The sequence below is a fragment of the Carcharodon carcharias genome, chromosome 16, assembly GCF_017639515.1.
Source record: "Carcharodon carcharias isolate sCarCar2 chromosome 16, sCarCar2.pri, whole genome shotgun sequence".
NCBI lineage: Eukaryota > Metazoa > Chordata > Chondrichthyes > Lamniformes > Lamnidae > Carcharodon > Carcharodon carcharias.
The window spans coordinates 113,608,335-113,627,874 of NC_054482.1; the positions used below are offsets into that span (position 1 = coordinate 113,608,335).

At 44.2% G+C, this 19,540-nt stretch overlaps 1 protein-coding gene across 1 annotated transcript; it reads left to right on the forward strand.

Moving 5' to 3' along the window:
* Nucleotides 1-629: 629 nt before the first annotated feature.
* On the forward strand, nucleotides 630-18,728 carry rpf1 (ribosome production factor 1 homolog). The gene is made up of 10 exons (XM_041208968.1): nucleotides 630-687; nucleotides 718-835; nucleotides 9,101-9,157; nucleotides 9,979-10,059; nucleotides 10,490-10,585; nucleotides 11,831-11,984; nucleotides 13,731-13,813; nucleotides 15,065-15,246; nucleotides 17,478-17,604; nucleotides 18,362-18,728. Exons 1-10 carry the CDS (start codon nucleotides 641-643, stop codon nucleotides 18,401-18,403), a joined length of 987 nt encoding a protein of 328 aa, XP_041064902.1. The 5' UTR covers nucleotides 630-640; the 3' UTR covers nucleotides 18,404-18,728.
* The last annotated feature ends 812 nt before the right edge of the window (nucleotides 18,729-19,540 follow it).

The following is a 19,540-nucleotide window of genomic DNA, read 5'->3' on the forward strand; positions in this document are numbered from 1 at the left end:
AGCACAAGAGCTCCTTAAGTCCCTCCTTAAGGGGAATGAAGTACTGGAGGTATGGTTGCACCAGAGTGAGTAACGCCTGGTGAAAATTGAAGGGACATTTTGGCATCGACGCAAACTTGTAACAGTGGGTGCTGGCTGGGGGTGGGGGGGCAGGGGGGGGGGTGGTTGTGGGGATGGTGGGGGGGGGGTGTGATGGGCGGAATGCTACCATAACTGTGACAAAACTCCAACATCATCAATGCAGCAAAGAAGCTGATTTACCGGATAATGCAATAAAGTTTGGGGTGGTATGTCACCCTGGTGGAACCAAGGCACCCTACAGCTGCAGCAAGACTGCTCTACTTTTATATTCCATTCCCCTTGCAATAGGTTGAGCCTCTGATGGTGCAAAACAACAATTGGAAAAAAATGCACTTTCTCCCTTTCCTGAAACACTCAAGGTTGGCCCCAAGGGGTTTGAGTGGCAGCTGGCGCTGCGCATGCGCGCCGGGCTCAGCGGCCGTTCCCTTGCGCCAGCAGGTGGCGCGACGGGCGGGTGCTGACGTCACCCCGGAAGCGGAAGTGAGGTGCGGGCTGGGTGAAAGGTCGCGGGAGGGAGAACGCGCGCGCGCGTGCGCGTGCGAGTGACAGTGACGGGAAGATGGAGCTCGAGGGGAAGCGGAAGAAACGGCGAGAGCCGGGCGGAGAGGCCGAGGCCGAGGCCGGGGCCGGGGCCGGGGCCGGGGCCGGGGCCGAGTCCCAGGCCCAGTTCCCGCCCGTGTTCAGTGTGTCCGAGATTAAAAACAAACAGCGGCGGCAGTTCATGTTCCAGCGGTGGAAGCGGGCCCGGCGGCAGGTGAGGGGATGGGAGAGAGGGGGAGGGGAGGGGAGGGGAGTGGGGGGAGGGGGGATGGAGAGGCAAGGGGGGAGGGGGGAGGGGGGATGGAGAGGCAAGGGGGGAGGGGGGGGAGGGGGGATGGAGAGGCAAGGGGGGAGGGGGGGAGGGGGGATGGAGAGGCAAGGGAGGAGGGGGGATGGAGAGGCAAGGGGGGAGGGGGGGGAGGGGCGGGGGGGATGGAGAGGCAAGGGGGGAGGGGGGGAGGGGCAGGGGGGAGGGGGGGGGGAGACAGGGGGAGGGGAGGGGAGGGGAGTGGGGGGAGGGGGGATGGAGAGGGAAAGGGGGGAGGGGATGGAGATGGAAGGGGGGAGGGGGAGATGGAGGGTAGGAGGGGGAGCGGGGATGGGGGTGATGGTGAGAGGGGGTGATGCGATGGTGAAGAGAGGGGCAGAGGAGCCAGGGAGAGAGGGGTAAATGAGCGTGGGGGCAGGGGGGAGGTGAAGAGCGGGGGGGTGGCGAAGGGTGTGCGATGAGCTGGGGGGAGAGGTAGGAGAGTGGAGGGGAGAGGGTGAAGAGAGGGGTAGAAGAGCCAGGGGGAGGGGGTTGATGAGCGGGGGAGAGTGAAAAGTGTGGGCGTTGAGGGGAGAGTGTAGAGGGGTTGAGGGGGAGAGTGGATGGGGGGAGGGGGAGTGAAGAGTGGAGGTGAGGCGGGGCGAGTGGGGAGTGGAGGGGCGAGTGAAGAGTGGGTGAGTGGAGGGGCGAGTGAAGTGTGGAGGGCGAGGTGAAGAGGGCTGGGGATGGGAGAACGCGGAGGGGGAGGGACGTGGTCAAGAGTACGGAGGGAACGAGTGAAAAGTGGATGAGGGAGCAGATCAAGTGCAGAGTAGAGGGAGAGGGCGAGTGCAGAGTGAGGGGAGGGCGCGGGTGAAGATTGGAGCAGGCGAGTGAAGATTGGGAGGAAGAGGGCGAGTGAAGAGTGGGGGAGGAGGGCGAGTGAAGAGTGGGGGAGGGAGCAGGTGAAGATTGGAGCAGGCGAGTGAAGAGTGGGGTGGAGGGGGCAGGGGGAGAGTGGCGGGGGGACGGTAGTGTGTGCAGAGGGGGCAGGGCCGGGAGTGAAGATGAGGGAGAGTGACGACTGTGGCGGTCGGGGGGAAAGTGAAGATTGGGGGGGTCAAGGGGAGAGTGAAGAGTGGGGGGTGGAGGGGAGAGTGAAGAGTGGGGGGTGGAGGGGAGAGTGAAGAGTGGGGGGTGGAGGGGAGAGTGAAGAGTGGGGGGTGGAGGGGAGAGTGAAGAGTGGGGGGTGGAGGGGAGAGTGAAGAGTGGGGGGTGGAGGGGAGAGTGAAGAGTGGGGGGTGGAGGGGAGAGTGAAGAGTGGGGGGTGGAGGGGAGAGTGAAGAGTGGGGGGTGGAGGGGAGAGTGAAGAGTGGGGGGTGGAGGGGAGAGTGAAGAGTGGGGGGTGGAGGGGAGAGTGAAGAGTGGGGGGTGGAGGGGAGAGTGAAGAGTGGGGAGTGGAGGGCAGCGTGAAGAGTGGGGGGTGGAGGGGAGCGTGAAGAGTGGGGGGTGGAGGGGAGCGTGAAGAGTGGGGGGTGAAGGGGAGAGTGGGGGGGGAGAGTGAAGAGTGGTGGGTGGGGGGGGAGAGTGAAGAGTGGTGGGGGGGGGGAGAGTGAAGAGTGGTGGGGGGGGAGAGTGAAGAGTGGTGGGGGGGGAGAGTGAGGAGTGGTGGGGGGGAGAGGGGAGAGTGGTGGGGGGTGGAGCGGAGAGTGAAGAGTGGTGGGGGGAGGAGGGGAGAGTGGGGGTTGGAGGGGAGAGGGGAGAGTGGGGCGTCGAGGGGGGTGAGTGGAGGGGGAGCGGGGAGTGAAGAGTGGGAGGAAGGAGGGTGGGTGAAGAGTGGAAGGCGAGGGAAGGGGGGCGGGTGAAGAGGCCGGGGGTGGGAGAGTGTGGAGAGGGACGTGGTCAAGAGTGCGGAGGGAGGAGAGCGAGTGAAGAGTGGAGGGAAGTTGGCGAGTGAAGAGTGGGGGAGGAGGACATTTCTGTAGTGTCTTTCCTGGTTTCAGGGCATTCTCAAGCACTTTTTATTTGATCATGGGATGTGTAGGTCTCTGGCTAGCCCAGTGTTTATTGCCCTTTCCTAATTGCCCTTAAGAAGGTGGTGAGGAGCTGCCGCCTTGAACTGCTGCAGTCCATGTTGTGTAGGTACACCCACAGTGCTGTTAGGGAGGGAGTTCCAGGATTTTGACACAGCAACAGTAAAGGAACCGAGATGTATTTCCAAGTCAGGATGGTGAGTGGCTTGGAGGTGGACAATGAGTGGTGGTGTTCCTATGCATCTCCTGTCCTTGCCCTTCTAACTGGTAGAGGTTGCATGTTTTGAAAGTGCTTTCGAAGGAGCCTTGGCAAGTCATTGCAGTGCATCTTGTAAATGACACACATTCCGCTGCTGTGCATCGGTGGTGGAAGAAGTGAATGTTTAAGGTGATGGATGGGGTGTCGAACTTATCCTGGATGGTGTCAAACTTCTAGTGTTGTGGGAGCTGCACTCATCCAGGCAAGTGGGAAGTATTCCATCAAGTTCCTGGCTTGTACCTTGGACAGGGTTTGGGGAATCAGGAGGTGAGTTAGCTCTCCACGGAATTCCCAGCCTCTGACCTGTTCTTGTGGCCACAGTATTTATATGGCTGGTCGATGGTAAACCCCAGGATGTTGATGATGTTGGGTTCAGAAATGCTAATGTTGTTCAGTGTCAAGGGTGGGGTGGTTAGAATCAAAGTAATGAAGTACTTTTGAAGTGTAGTTACTTCTGAAATATGAGGGAAATGTGAGAGGCTAGGGAAGAGTGAGTGGGATCAAGCAGGGGCTGTTAATGTGGGTGTTGGTCGTGGGAGAGGCAAGTCTGAATTAGGCTGAGATGTTTCTTTGTCTCTTACCTGTTGTTATCGCTGTGGTGAGTCTACCATCTGGTTCCCATCTGTCATTTTCCCGTCTTCTGCTAATTTTCCTTATTTTCTCCTCTGTCTTGGAAATCGTGCAAGTTTTTCCTAACCTATAATTTTGCTTTGGCAAGACTATATATATATATATATATATATATATAAAATTGTAGTTAAGCAGCTAAAAACCAAGCCTTTTATTTGATTTCTCCTTTTGTCTGATGCTGCTAGTTGCTCATTGTAAACCAAGTGGTTTGAGGGATAAAATTAGAGACAAATGAAATCTGTCTCTTGTTCGCAAGCCTTAGCACAATGTGTAATCAGTTTGCTTTAGGGTTCTTGTCTACGTGGATCCAAGATAGCATATTACATAAAACGTCATAGTCTACAGCACCAAGAGGCCACTCTACCTAAATGAGTCCATGCTGGTATTTATGCTCCACATACACCATTTCCAACTGTACTTTCTCTCACCCTATCAGTATGTCCTTCTATCCCTTTCTCCCATGTGTGAGCACAAGAAATAGGAGCAGGGGTAGACAGTATGGTCCATCGAGCCTACTCTGCCATATAATACAATCAAGACTGACCTTGGCCTGCAACTTCATTTTCCTGCCCACTCACCATATCCCTTAATTCCCAGAGAGATCAAAAATCTGCCTATCTCAGCCTTAAATATGTTCAACGATGGTGTATCCACAACCCTCTAGGGCGGAGAATTCCAAAGATTCACAACCATTTGAGTGAAGTAATTTCCCCTCACCTCAGTCCTAAATGACAGCCCCTTACCCTGAGACTGTGCCTCCCTGTTTTAGATTCCCCAACCAGCGGAAACAATGTCTCAGCATCTACCCTATCAAACCCCTTCAGAACCTGTATGTTTCAATGAGATCACTTCTCATTGTTCTAAACTCCAGAGAATATAGTCCCAGTTTACTCAGCCTCTCATCATAGGACAACCCCCTCATCCTTGAGACCAATCTAGTGAACATACACTAAAGGGGAAGCAGTACAGTGAACCTATTCTAGTTGACTGAACTATTCCCTATGGTAGTGAATTCCATATTCCTTGTGAATCATCTTTTCCCACATTTCCCAGTTCCTCTATATCTTTTCTACAATATAAAATCCAGAACTGTAAATGGAAGAGGTTTGTGATGGTGAATAGGAGCATTTTGTTTTTGTGCAGTGTATAGTGAGGCTGAGGAACACATTAGTGGAACTAACATTTGTAACAAAAATCATGTCAACATTTTATGAATTGATTAGAACGAGAACAGGGAACAAAGGGATATAGGATTTTTGGGATTCACCTAGTTCTGTTGAAGGGTCATGAGGACTCGAAACGTCAACTCTTCTCCGCCGATGCTGCCAGACCTGAGTTTTTCCAGGTAATTCTGTTTTTGAAAGGGATATAGGAACTAGGCGTGCACAATAGATTAAGATTGCAGCTTGTATAGAGGAAAAGCGCAAAGTTGGTTGAACAGTTCTATTTTCTTTCTTACAGGCGCAAGTTAGAAAGGAAAATGGTTCACAGTGTTACATTTTCATGATTTTACGCATTTATTTATTTGAGTTATTTTTGGTAGCTGGTTCTGGTTATTCTCAATGCTTTATGTTGATAAGGGTTGTAAAAGCATTGCTGTTTCATCTGTCAGGACAGGTTTGAAGTTACTTCACAGTGATGGTGAACTCTTTAATCAGTATTGAGGGGCAGAAAAATAGTTTTCATTTCCAGGAAGAGAAGGATTCCTGTCAAAATTCCCTCTCATAAAATAAAGATTCATTAGTAGACTTGGCCACCTGACTTCTGTTCAAGTCACATTGAGTTGTTTTGGTTGGAATCTAAAACTGGGAACCTTATCTACAGGCAGTGAGACTTACCTTGCAAATATTCTGCAGGATTTAAATGCTTCACAGTCTGATAGATATATGTATGCAAACGTTCTCCCGGCTTATTGAGATACATTGCCGCATTTCTGTAAGGCAGTATCGATATGTGGTTCCAATTTCTGTTAAACTGGTTTAGTCAGTCATCTGATACACATACACATTTGATTATTGGGAGGACAGTTATGCTATAACAGGTTTGCTGACATTTTCCAGTGAGCTATGGTGGCGGTTGAGTGAAATTTTGATCCCGTGTCAACTTGAGCTATGAATAAATATCCAGCAGTACAATAGTTTTTTCCTGTGCCTCCAAAGTGTGACTGGGGAGAATATTTTGAGCTGCATGGCTTTAGATAAAGTTCGAGGGCGAGCAGTTCTGTCATGGATAGTGGGAGCAATTTAAAAGTGATGAATTAAAACTGCCATAAGAAGCCTGTCTACCATCCAGAGGACTATAAGTGTTGGAATTCTCATCGCTTTCTTAAATTGTTCTGATCATGAAAATAGTCTAGAAGCTCGACACATCCAGGACAGGGTACTTGCTTTATTGCTGCTGCCTACTTTTGTGCACTCCAGGAACTTGTCTAGATTACTTCAGTAGCACTTTGTAACCTCCGCTATCTGTCAGGGCAAACAGTAATGCAGTGCGAATGCCATTAGTTCCCAAGTGACACACCACCCTGACTTGGATGCACAATGCCCATTCCTTCTAGTATTGCTGAATTTTCGAACTCCCGTCATTGTGGGAGCAAGAGCTGCAGCAACTGAAGAAGGGTGAACATCGTTACCAACTCAAGGCAGCTAGAGGTGGGCATCAGTTGTGACCTTGCCAGCGCTGCCCAAATCCTGGATTAGTGTGCAGATTTGACAGCTGCAGCGATGACCCTCTGTAAAAATTGTCATTGACATCCTTCTCCAGAACACGAGTATGTAATCCAGGCTGAAGTAGCATTGACGAAGTGCTGCATTGTTGGAGGTGTCCCAGGTGAGATGGTAACGTGGTTCTATCTGTCTGTTGGGCTGCTGCAAAAATAAAAATCCCCTTGCGCTATTTGAAGAAGGCAAGAGAGTTCTCCTGGCATCCCACCCAATCTCTCTGTCAACACCACCAGATATTTTTAATTATTCCTTATTTCCGATTCATGCAACCTTGCTATGTGTAAATTGGCTGCCTTTTTTATCCATGCCTCAAAAAAAAAGATTTAATTGAAGAGGAGATGAGGCACTTTTTAAAATGCAGATTTTTTTTTGCCAATATGGTAAGCAATCATTGTGACAGTATGGTAAAAACAAGCAAGGCCTAACTTATTTTCTTCAAAATTGCCATTGCTGTGGTAATGATACAAGGAAGCTGACAATGTTTATGTGGATAAGTCGTTCATAGTCCTTTATTGTGGGAAGAAATACTTGAAAAGGAGCTAGACAGATATTAGTGGTTTAGCGTTACTGTGCAGGATTGACTTTAGATCATTCCTTTTTTGCTCCCTAGGGTGGTATTTTCTTGATTTTTAAAAATCTTGCCGCTGTACAATACAGTACATTAATTACAGAATGCCTTCAGAGAAAGCTTGTATGTCTGTCTAACCGCAATAACAATGGGACCTTTCTAATATCATGAAATTGCTTTGAAAGGAAAATTATTCTCATTATTTGCTGAATTTCCCACATTTATGCTGTGGGTATGTTCATAAACAGCAGGAAAAGCTGTTTATGTAAAATTTTCATTTGGGTCAGACATTCCTCTGTACAGCTGAGCTGATAGTCGAGCCCTTTGCCGACCTCTTGTCCTGGTTACCTTTGGCCTCAGGGGCAATCACAAATAGGAGGGATTCAGTGCTTCTGCTGCTGAGTTATTTATATCCAGGCTGGCACTCCAGGGCACTGAGGGAACACGGCACTGTCAAGAGATACTACTTCCTGAATGAGGCGTTAAACCAAATGGACGTAAAAGATTCTGCAGCACAGTCTCGAAGAAGAGCGGGGAAGTTCTCCCTGATGCCCTGGCCAATATTTATCCTTTAACCAACATCGCTAAGTCCGGTTATCTGACCATTCTTAGTGTTTGTGGAAACATGGCAAATTGGTTGCCACGTTTCCTGTATTACAACAGTGACTACACTTAACCCTTACAGCCAGTGAAATAACTTTTTGGGATGTTCTGGATTATGAAAGATACTACATATTTGCAAGTCTTTTCTTTCTAAGGGCATGTTTGCTGGCATGGAAGACCCTATGTGGTGAAGTCAAGCCTGAATTCCATTGAACTTTTATTTTATGGCACAGCAGATGGTAAATGCTGAGCTGCTCAAATCCGAGAGAGAAACTTGAAACAGCTGCCACAAGTGCTTTGCAATTTGTATTTTATTTAGAGACATGTGCCTTGAATTCAGTAGTAATAAGTCCACCGAATCTTAGAGGTTTTTTACAAAACTAAATTGAACATCTTATTAATAGAAGAAGAGATTTTAAGTACATAGGCCTACAAATTGCTACTATAATAACTCCTAAATCCCCTCATTAATCTGACTCCCGGTTACACATTCGTTAAGGTAATGGTAAAAAGAAATACATTTCAACAGACCCAAGCAAAGCACACAATACCCTGGACCATGATATTCACAGTGAGTTTTCTTAACTTCGCTTCCTGTAGACAGCAACTTGATGCATAGAAGCTGGAGGCTTTTCACACTTGTGTTAGATCTTAGAATGCCTTCCCTCTTACACACAACGTCATCTCCTTTATAGATGTTTCTCCCTTTTTAATGTAAATTCCATTGTTCCAATTTGTTTTTGCAACTTTACTTTTCTCATAATATGAGTACTATGAAAAATTTATATTATCAGTAATCTTTGGGGAAAATAAACACTGTTTGGCTTAGCTTCTTATGTCTAGGTGTAGCATCTTACCATCTCTTTGAAATTCAAACTAACCTAATTTATCTAAAAATGCAAATATTCCTCACATATCACATTTTAAAACTTCAGCTATGTTTATGTATTTAGCATTTCAAGCCTAGCTTCCCGTTTGATAACTCAAAAACTCCAGACCAGCTTCCTCCAATTCAATTACATCCCCCCCCCCGCAATGCACACATCCACACAGAGAAACTAATCCAAACCCCACTATTAACCACCCTTTACAAAAGTCACGATATTATGAAAATTATAATATTTTCATGACATTTTCTACTCTTAATTTTCACATTGGCTTTCAAGTTAATGCCAAACCGCGAACTTTAGTGCTGACCATAACTACAGCCTCAGCAAGCTTCTCCCGCCATTGTTCTTCTATTCTTCTACATTATTCTTGAGAAGGACTGAAGTAATTGCAGATCAACGGATAATATTTGTACTTGTGGTTCAGCCTAAGTTTTGAGATGTGACGGGTTTTCTGATGGAGACCAGATTTTATGTACCTTCTGATTCTGAATGATACAAATTCATTTTACCCATTGTTGTTATTCAGGAGCAATTGGCAGCCAAAAAGAAACGGCAGAAAGAGAGGGATGCACTTGGAGACAAGGTAACCTGTTTAATGTACAAGTTCAAAATGTTTTTATTCTTTGAGATGTGGGGGTCGCTGGCAATTTGGCCATTCGGCTATCATTGTTCCTCCAGTCTTGAAGATGCTAAAACCCTGCTGTAATATGGTTTCACAGTCTAGCACAATCTTATATTTAAGTCTTCCAGAACAAGGGGGAATAATCTTAAAATTAGAGCTAAGCCGTTCAGAGCTGATGCCAGAAAACACTTCTCAGAAAGGAGCGTGTAAATCTGGAACACTCCTCTCAAGAAGCTACAGAGGCGGTGGGGGGTTAGTTGACAGTTTCAAACTGTGGTTGATAGATGTTTATTAGGCCAAGAGCATTGAGGGTTACTGAAGCAAGGGGCACAGAGGGAGCTGATTTTCCCCCTCTGCAGTCTGAGAACAGTAGGGCCAGTTGTAGCACCTCATAACTAATGCCCCAAGTCAACCTGGTATTGTTTTAGTCTGGTTGGCTTTTGTGCACATTATAGTACAGTTTTGGGGGATGAGAGTGGAATTTATCCTTTTCCAGGAAGGCAGTGCTATAGCGTAGATAATTGGTTTCCATATTTAAGTAGAATAATCTGCAGATATACATTGTGTTTTAAGTCATTCCCCATGTAATGTAGGGGAGCTTGCTTTTTGATTTTGACAAGATGAGTGGCTGCTCGCTTCTGAAAGATTGGTGCTGACGTTGCCAACTTGGCAAAAATGGACTTGGGATTTGTGGGTTCATGTCAAAAAGCTAAATGAAAAAGTCACTTGCCTTTAAGTGAATGTAACTTTGCTCTCCCTAATTACACTTTTCTGTCTCCAAGGCACCACCAAAACCAGTTCCGAAGACGATTGAAAACCAGCGCGTATATGATGAAACAACTGTGGACCCGAATGACGAAGAGGTAATTTTGCAGGTTTTGTCAAACTCCTTGTCAATCACTGTAAATGGCCCCTTCTGATTTGTTGTCCATGCTGCATTTTATTTGGATGACCGCTAATGTTAATTCATATTATGTGGAGTTAAATACCAGTAATTTTCAACTTTGGATCTTAGGTGAAAGGATTTAATTTTTATTTGGCAGAGTGTGGGGCTTTCTTTATGATGAGATGAGAGAGCAGTGGCAATGTTTTGGTGCTCTTGCCTCCATATTGAGTTAGCTACATGGGAAATTCTTGTACATAAAAAAATATCCTTTCAAAGTGCTTTAAATTGGAGCTAGGTGGGATTGAAGCCAGGCAGACGTAATCCTCACTTGAGTAACTATGTAAACTTTTAGTCAAGAGAATGTACACATCAATTGTTTATTTAAAACTGAAATCAATCTCCCACAGGTGGCTTTCGATGAAGCAACAGATGAGTTTTCTTCCTACTTCAACCGAGAAACGAGTCCGAAGATCCTCATTACCACATCTGACAGGCCTCGAGGGGTGTGTGAAAGTAAATACTAATGGGGCAGGAGATGTGTGTAATTGTAATGGGGAGGTTTGTGCTGGTTTTTCTCACCTGAAGGTGCTCACTCCTGCTTGGAGTATAATTCCATGGGTGCACGGTCCTGACACTCCACATCACTGGTCACTCTTCGTGTGTAAGACTAGATCCTGGTTTTTTATATATCTCTCCTCTCTTTACCCACATTGAGTGTTAGAGACTTGGTTCCACTCTGGAACTCTGTTCCTAAACCCTTCTCCCTTTCCAATCCCTTCTCCTTTTAAAATCTTCCTAAAATCCATAATTTCCGATTCAGCCTCCTCTATGTTTCCACTTCTGCGACTTGGTGCCTTTTCCTCTCTGTCTCGATTCAGAAGCACCAAGGAATGTTTTATCCATTGTAAAAGTGCTATGGACATGTATTTTATTTGATCTTGAGGTGTGCACGTCACTGGCTAGGCCAGTATTTATTGCCCATCCCTAGTTACCCTTGAGAAGGTGGTGGTGAGCTGCCGCCTTGAGCCGCTGCAGTCCATGTGGAGTAGGTACACCCACAGTGCTGTTAGGGAGGGAATTCCAGGATTTTGACCCAGCGACAGTGAAGGAACGGCGATGTATTTCCAAGTCAGGATGGTGTGTGGCTTGGATGGGTACTTGTTGTTGGCGGTGTTCCCATGCACCTGCTGCTCTTCTCCTTCTAGGTGGTAGAGGTCGCTGGTTTAGAAGGTGCTGTCAAAGGAGCCTTGGTGAGCCTTGTACATGGTCCACACTGCTACCATTGTGCGTCGGTGGTGGAGGGAGTGAATGTTTAAGGTGGTAGAAGGGGTGCGAATCAAGCCGGCTGCTTTGTCCTGGATGGTCTCAAGCTTCTTGAGCGTTGTTGGTGCTGCAATCACCGAGGCAAGTGGAGAGTATTCCATCACACTCCTGACTTGTGCCTTATAGATGGTAGACACGCTTTGCAGAGTTATGAGGTGAGTTTCTCACCGCAGAATTCCCAGCCTCTGACCTGCTCTTGTTAGCCACAGTATGGCTGTGTTTTTGTTTGGTTTGTTGTAGTCTGTTATTTGACCTCTGTAGTAATCAGCCTAGCCCAGATGGAATTTCCAGTGGCAAATAATCAGGTGCAGGTTTTTACCTCTTCCCCTAAGCCCAGGATTCCAGCATCCAATCACGGTGCCTTAATCACTGCCCCTTAGCTGCTGCGTAGTTTTAAATCTCTAATGGGTGGTTTTGTTTTTCAGAGAACAGTAAGGCTATGTGAGCAGCTGGCAAAGATAGTCCCAAACTCGCACGTCTACTACAGGAGAGGATTGGCTCTGAAAAAGATCATACCCCAGTGTGTTGCTAGAGATTTTACAGACTTGCTCGTCATCAATGAAGATCGGAAAGTCCCAAGTATCCTTTACATTTGTAAGCTTGTTTGAAAATGTAGTTGATTTTCTTCGGTGTTTTCATTTAAACTTGGACTTGTCACAGTGTTTTGTGTTACTCTAATCCTCTACACATTTCAGATATTGCCAGTGCTATATTTATTTGGTTCCTTTTTGAATGTTACTTTTGTAGCAAGACGCTTTGGGGGCATCCTGAGTTTGTGAATAGCATTGTAAAAATGCAGCTCCTTTCTTTCTTTCTGTAGTGCATTTCAGCAGTGTTGTTTTAATAAAATGTAATCGGGAGTATTTGGCAGTCTTCTAAACTTGCATTAACTAGCTGTGATGCCTACTAATTGTGTTATTGTAGGAGGAACTTGGGTCCCCTGAGTTTTGAAGATAGCAGGTAAGAGGGGACCTTGGAGAAGTGGAGATATGTGGTATTGAACAGCATGGAGGTGGTAAATCCACAGCACTGCTTCACTGTAAATAAAGGACCCGGCAGCCTTGTGGTTCAAGTACCACTCTGGAAGGATGTAAAATTGAATTCAATATTTTCATGGCCATGAAAACTGTCCAGTTGTTTTAAAAGCAACTAGGTCACTAATTTCCTTGTGTGAGCCCCTCCCTTGCCTGACACATATGTGACTCCGTTCGCAGACTCCACATCTGACATTTAGTGCCCTTTGCAGCAACTAAAACTGGGCAGGTTAAATGCTAGCTTTTTTTATAGTTGACTGAGCCAGAGTGAGCTAAACTAGCATCCTTATCAGTACTTGTGATCAAGAATTGTACATTGCTGATAACTAAACATTTGCACCATCTAATTATCTTCTGTAAAATGTTATATTGAACGACGGTTTTAGTTTTGCTACAGCTATTCACAGAACATTTAGCAAACTTGGAAACTGGGTGAGACTTTCATGATAACTATGTTAAAAAGAATTCAGAAGCAGGAAGACCAAAACCTAGTGGGTGTTTGCACTGATATAGATCAGGTAAGAATAGCTGAATACTATATATTATGCACAGTACATTAGTGCTTGAGTGCACATGGCATTGCTTGTGCAGCATTTCTAAACCTCAACCTCACTGATTTCCCACAGTATATCTATATCTCATTTTCTTAAAACATTCTCTTTATATGCCACAGCTTATTCAGCAGCCTGTTATGATTTTGTTCAATGTTTAACACTGAAACTGTCTTAAGTAAACATTTAGAATAGGCGTGTGATTGTGTCACTGGGGTTAGTAATCCAGAGGCTCAGGCTAATGCTCCAGGGACACGGGTTCAAATCCCACCATAGCAGCAGGTAGAATTTAAATTCAATTAATAAACCTGGAATTGAAGATTGGTCTCAGTAATGGTGACCATGATAATGGTGATCGATTGTCGTAAAAACCCATCTGGTTCACTAATGTCTTTGAGGGGAGGAAATCTGCTGTCCGTACCCCATGTGGCATATATGTGACTCCAGACCCACAGCAATGTGGCTGACTCTTAAGTGCCCTCTGAAATGGCTGCTCGGTTTTAAGAAGGTAGCTCAGCACCACCTTCAAGGATAATTAGGGATAGACAAACGCCCACGTCTCATCCTATATGGTAACCACAGTTGTGGGTAACAATGTAGGGCAGCGGGTAACACAATAGGGAGTTCAAGTCTCCCAACTCCATCACCATCTCTCATTTAAATAGAAACTTGTCTTCCAGCTGATCATTTTGTGAAGTTTCATGGAAACACAACTTCTTTTACCTTAACCAAAACTACAGATGGATTAATTGTTAGTCATCTCCCCAATGGACCAACAGCACATTTCAAGATGTCTAGTGTGCGTTTAGCAAAAGAACTTAAGGTGAAATGTTAAGGAACTTTGTTTAGTGTGTACTGGAAAACATAGAAAGTTATAGAATGGCTTTGCTATGTATGTTTTAGTTCCTTAAATGAAGTAATGTCCCATATTGAATCTTGATGGATTTTTTAAAAGTTGACATCACTGGCTGGTTTAATAAATACGAATAATTCCTAGTGAATTATATAATTCACTGCTTGCTAGGTAATGCAGAACTTGAATATTGCTTGAACAAAGAGACATGCTGCTGAAGCTTTTCGTCTTGCACCAATCAGGACAAATGCAAGATTGCCAAATTTCAAAGGATCACAACAATTTATCCTACAGGGGAAAAGAGTGCTGACTGGTTTGCAAGTCGAGTCTTATTGACCAAGAGAAATGTGCCCCTGCATGAATGTATGTTGCTTTTAGCAATCGTTAATGAGCATGTTACAAGCTCAACTGATCATCTTAAATTGGTTGTTAGTGTAGGTATTAGCACACCCTAGATTGTTCAGCAAGTGCTGCCCAAGTGTCAAATCACACCTAATAGATGTTTTGTTTTGGGATTTGCAAGTACAGTCCATACTCAAATGTAATAAGAGTGCAAACAAAAGGAATTTGTTCAAGCCTTGTCTTTTTTGAATTACCAGGAGCTTGGGGAGCCTATAGTTCCCTGCTACTTTCTCCATGGCAATGCCAATCAGAGTTGACTTGCCAACCAATCAGCACCCTTTTCTCCTGTAGTATAAATTGTTGTGACTGTTTGAAACTTTGCATTCTTGCGTTTGGCCTGATGAGTGCAAGGCAAAAAGCTTTGGCAATATATCTGTCTTTTCAGTAATATTTTATTTGGTTTCTATTCCATTTAAACTTCAAATAATACCACAAAAAAATGGACAATGTGGAGCATTGTGCTAGATGAAAGATTGCTGTCTGTTTATAGACCATTTCTAAAGTAAAAAAGCTTGTAAAAGAACTAGGCATAAAGTTACCTTACACATGACAGTAGAGATCTTACCCCAAAACCCCACTGACCTTGTCCAGACAGTGATGTTTGCAATGACTTTTTTGTCTGTTCAGATGCTTTAATGTATTGAGCAATGATAATGTAAACCAGTGACTGAAATTTGTTTATGTTGCTAGATAGATTTTTCTTGTCATTGAAACCTTTCTCGGGAATGAATGATGCATGATATATTGCTGCAGATCTTGGTCAAGAGCACTTTAGGGAAAAAATACTATATAACACAGATCTGTGAACTTTTCTTGCAGAGGAGAGGGAAGGATCCAACAAAGCACGCACCAGAAGTGATTCTTAATAATTTCTCTACCCGGCTGGGACACACCATTGGGAGAATGTTTGCTTCTCTCTTCCCTTACAGTCCACAATTTGTGGGACGCCAAGTGGCAACTTTTCATAACCAGCGTGATTATATATTTTTCAGATTTCACAGGTGCACTTTTAAAATTGTATTTTAAACTATATTGATATTTCTACAAGTCCTTGTTGGAATATATATTTTTTCGATTTGGTGACTTTATTAGATGCAAGGCAAGGTCTGCTTATGTAAGAATTGGATAAATGTAACAGTATAGAGGTCTATAGCACAGAAAAAGGCCCTTCGGTCCATCGAGTCTGCACCGGTCAAACAAGTGCCTAACTATTCTAATCCCATTTTCCAGCACTAGGCCCATAGCCTTGTACGCCATGGCATCGCAAGTGCAGTTCAGTGTGAGTTCTGTGGCATTCTCAAATCCTTGACCCAGGGGCAAAAAAAGCTTTAAATTTAACAAACAGGAAGCAGAAGTTTTTCACTTTGCACACAAACAGGAGACGTGCAATCAAATTTAGTGAAACTACTATCTATACCTTTTCAAATAATGATATAGTATGTTGGTGAGGTCCGAGCTCTCTCATCATTTGTGTGCAGCAATCTATTCAATAATCCCAAGGGGCTAAAGAACCAGGGTGGACATGGGGGAGAAAGAAAATTATACAGCAAGTTGTTAGAACCTGGGAGGCACTGCTGAAAAGCTTTTATTTGTGCATGGGATGTGAGCATCACTGGCAAGGCCAGTAGTTATTGCCTATCCCAAATTTCCCTTGAGATGGTAAACCGGCTCTTGTAGCCTGAGTATTTATGCGGCCGGTCCATTTCCGTTTCTGGTCAGTGGTGACCCACAGAATGTTGATAGTGGGGAATTCAACATTGATGCCATTCACTGTCAAGTGGAGGAGATGGTTGGATTCTCTGTTGTTGGAGATGATCGTTGTCTGGCACTGGAGTGGCGTGAATGTCACTTGCCACTTATGATTACCTGATTGTCCATTGTCCACGCCTTGCTATGTAAGGGCACTGACTGCTTCAGTATCAGAGGAGTTGCAAATGGTGCTGAACATTATGCAATCAACATTTGTGACTTTATGATGGAGAGAAAGTCATTGATGAAGCAGCTGAAGATGGTTGGGCCTAGGAGAATGGGCTTGGCCTAAGTCCCTTGGAGTTTAGAAGAATCAGAGGTAATTTAATTGAAACACAAAATTCGTAAGGAGCTTGACAGAGTAGAAGTTGATAAAACATCTCCCTGGCTGATGAATTGGGAACACGGTTAGGGTATCAGGATAAGGGGTTGACCATTTATGGCTGAGATGAGAAGAAATTTCAAAGTGAATCTTTAAATTCCACATTCAAATTTGAATGTGGATAATCAGTCGTTGAGAATATTCAAGACAGAAGTTGGTAGATTATATGGTGCTAAGGGAATTAACGGATATCCGTACAGTGTGGGAAGGTGGAGTTGAGGTGGAAGGCCAGCTGTGATCTGTTTAAAGGGTGGAGTGGTCCCAAAGGGCCAAATAGCCCACTTTTCTTATGTATAAAAATTCACATGAGCTTAATTAGGCACTACAATAACAGTTAACAAAATCTACCAGACCTGTTTTCATGCAAGCTAACAGCTGCCGACTGCATACTAATGTTGGAACACTCAGCTGGGTTCAGATGCTTTGCTTCTCCAAATTTTGAGTTTATCCCCCATTTTTTAATTTCCAGTTCAGTGGTTATGTTTGTGACTTTGAAAATTCACTTCATAGAATGGTACAGCACAGAAAGAGGACCTTCAGTCCATTGTGTCTGTGACCACACTTTGGAAGAATGATCCAATTAGTCACACACCCCCAATCTTTCCGTATAGCCTTGGTTTTCCCCTTCATGTATTTGTCCAAATTCCCTTCTGAAATCTGCTAAAGCTCCTTCGACAGCAGCTTCCAAACCCATGACCTCCACCTAGAAGGACAAGGGCAGCAAATGCAAAGGAACGCCACCACCTGTAAGTTCCCCTCCACCTATACCGTCGTTCCTTCACTGTCACTGGGTCAAAATCCTGGAACTCCCTCCCTAACAGCACTGTGGATGTACCTACACCACATGGACTGTAACAGTTCAAGGTGGTGTCACATCACCATCTTGTCCAGGGCAATTAGGGGTGGGCAATAAATGCTGGCCTAGCCAGTGACATCCACATCCCATGAACGAATATATATATTAAAAAAACACACCCCTCAAACGACAATTCCCTCCTCCCAGGAACCAGTCTAGTGAATTCATGTTAATTCAAAGGAATATGTTAAACTGATGTCTCCACTGAATTAGAACCAGATGCTCACAGAGCTTGTGTTTTAAAGGTACATATTTAGAAATGAAAAGAAAGTCGGCCTTCAGGAACTTGGGCCACGTTTCACCCTGAAACTGAGATCACTGCAGAAAGGGTCATTTGATTCGAAGTATGGAGAATATGAATGGATCCACAAGGTCAGTTTTTGGGATGTGTTTTGTTATCTTGGGGCTACATATAACATGCCCTAGTCTATTGAAAGACATCAACAGAGGTGATTTAGATTTAATTTTTGTAACTGTAATCAAATTAATCTTTTTTGCGATTCTGGCTACCATGTCAAATCAGAATGTCAGTAATATGCTGTAATTGTAACTTAAAATTAAACAAAATAAATATGTTGACTGAGTGAGAATATGTATGTCAGGGTTATAGTATGTTCTATCATGTAAATCATTATGTTGCTTTTATCTAATTGCAGGGAGGGTTATGGGTAAGGGATATGCAAGTGTTGTTACTAGCAACACAATTTTGTAGATTCTCCTGAATTATGGTCATGTATAGAGCATAGAATAATTTGTTGGTCATTTGAAATATCTAATGCATGGCATTAAAGATAGAATTAAGGCCTTTGACAAAATTTTAAATTTTAGCATTGTCTTAGTGCCACCTCAGTTTCCCCTAAGTTGGCACGTGGCCCATATGATTGAGAACAGATAAAGAAAATTTGCTTCAACTGTTCCTAAATGTGGCTCAAGTCCCCTGACCGTTGGATGCAGTGCAAAAATGTAGAGTGTATAAATTTGCTCAGCAGAGGTGTTTAATACCTTTCTAATAGAGGAATGAATCCCTGCCATGAACTGGGGTTAGGAGATTAACCTGTCACATACTGAGTGTATGTAGGGTATCTTATTGTATTTCCTTACTGATCTGCATTGCTTTCTTTTCCTTCAGCGTCATGAAATGGATACAAGCCGAAGGAAGTTCCACTTGTAAAGTCGATCTTTCACTGGGACTGGTCGAAGCCATGACGCAGGCTCCTTGGCAGCACTGCCTTTACACATTGATGTATTTTGGATATCCTGAAGGCAATCTAAACAGTCCTCGATTTTTATCCAAAACTGACGTCAACTGGAATCTTTGAACATAAATTCTGGAAGAGCAGATGCCTGGTTGCTGAATTCTACAGCGATGTTTCTGTTAAGAAGTATTATACCCTCAAATTTGGAAGTTCTGCACCAGAACCAACTCAAAGGACTCCTTGTAAATGTACTTTGTAACAGGATTACATTTTGGATCAATTAAATTATTCGTTTCCATTTATCCGACCAGGATTCATTCTTTTGAATTTTCAAGTTGGGTAAATACGAATTTGTTTAATATCACTCATTTTAACCCTGTAAATGTAAAGGTACAACCACATTTAGAATATCATTTAATTCTAAGGACCCCATCTTTTAAAGAGAAATTTCAGCAGTATCTTATAATTTTGAGGATGTTAAACTAGGCATTGACTTGCAGTATTGAATTATTCTTTTGAAAAAAAGTGAGATTAGGATATTTGAAGTGATATTGCGTGGGTGATTTGGAAGTACATAAGACCATGACTGACGTATCACCTAGCAAATGGCAGAGTAGGCTCAAGGGGCCAAATAGCCTACTCCTTCTTCCAACTTGTATGTTCATATCGTCATTGAATATTTTTAAGGCTGAGTTAGATTCTTGATTGACAAGGGAGCCAAAGGGTAGAAAGGAAAGTAAAGTTGAGGCCACAGTCAAATCAGCCCATGATCTTATCAAATGGCAGAGCAGGCTCAAGGGGCCAAATGACCTACTCCAGCTCCTAATTCATATGTTCGCATTTAAGTAGACGTGCATTTGGAGGGCAAGATTAAGATTTCAGTGTAAATTGGTGAATATGAAATTGACTCCCAAAAAGGTTATATGTAATCCCATTTTTAACCAGATGTTTATGTACATCTGACATTGATACTGATGCTTACATGCTACACACAGCTTGAATTATACTAGAATCAGCAACCAGTTTGGTTTAGGTGGTGGTGATTTGGTCTATTGAGCCTGCGCTGACTCCTTTTTTGCAGAGCAATCCATTGGTTCCATTCAACTGCTCTT

What these genes read in the sequence shown, in the direction of transcription:
- rpf1 (XM_041208968.1), top strand. Translation starts at nt 641, where the DNA reads ATGGAGCTCGAGGGGAAGCGGAAGAAACGGCGAGAGCCGGGCGGAGA. An exon ending in GGAAGCGGGCCCGGCGGCAG is followed by an intron (nt 836 to 9,100) that starts GTGAGGGGATGG and finishes GTTGTTATTCAG; the next exon opens with GAGCAATTGGCAGCCAAAAA. An exon ending in TGAAGATCGGAAAGTCCCAA is followed by an intron (nt 11,985 to 13,730) that starts GTATCCTTTACA and finishes CCAAAACTACAG; the next exon opens with ATGGATTAATTGTTAGTCAT.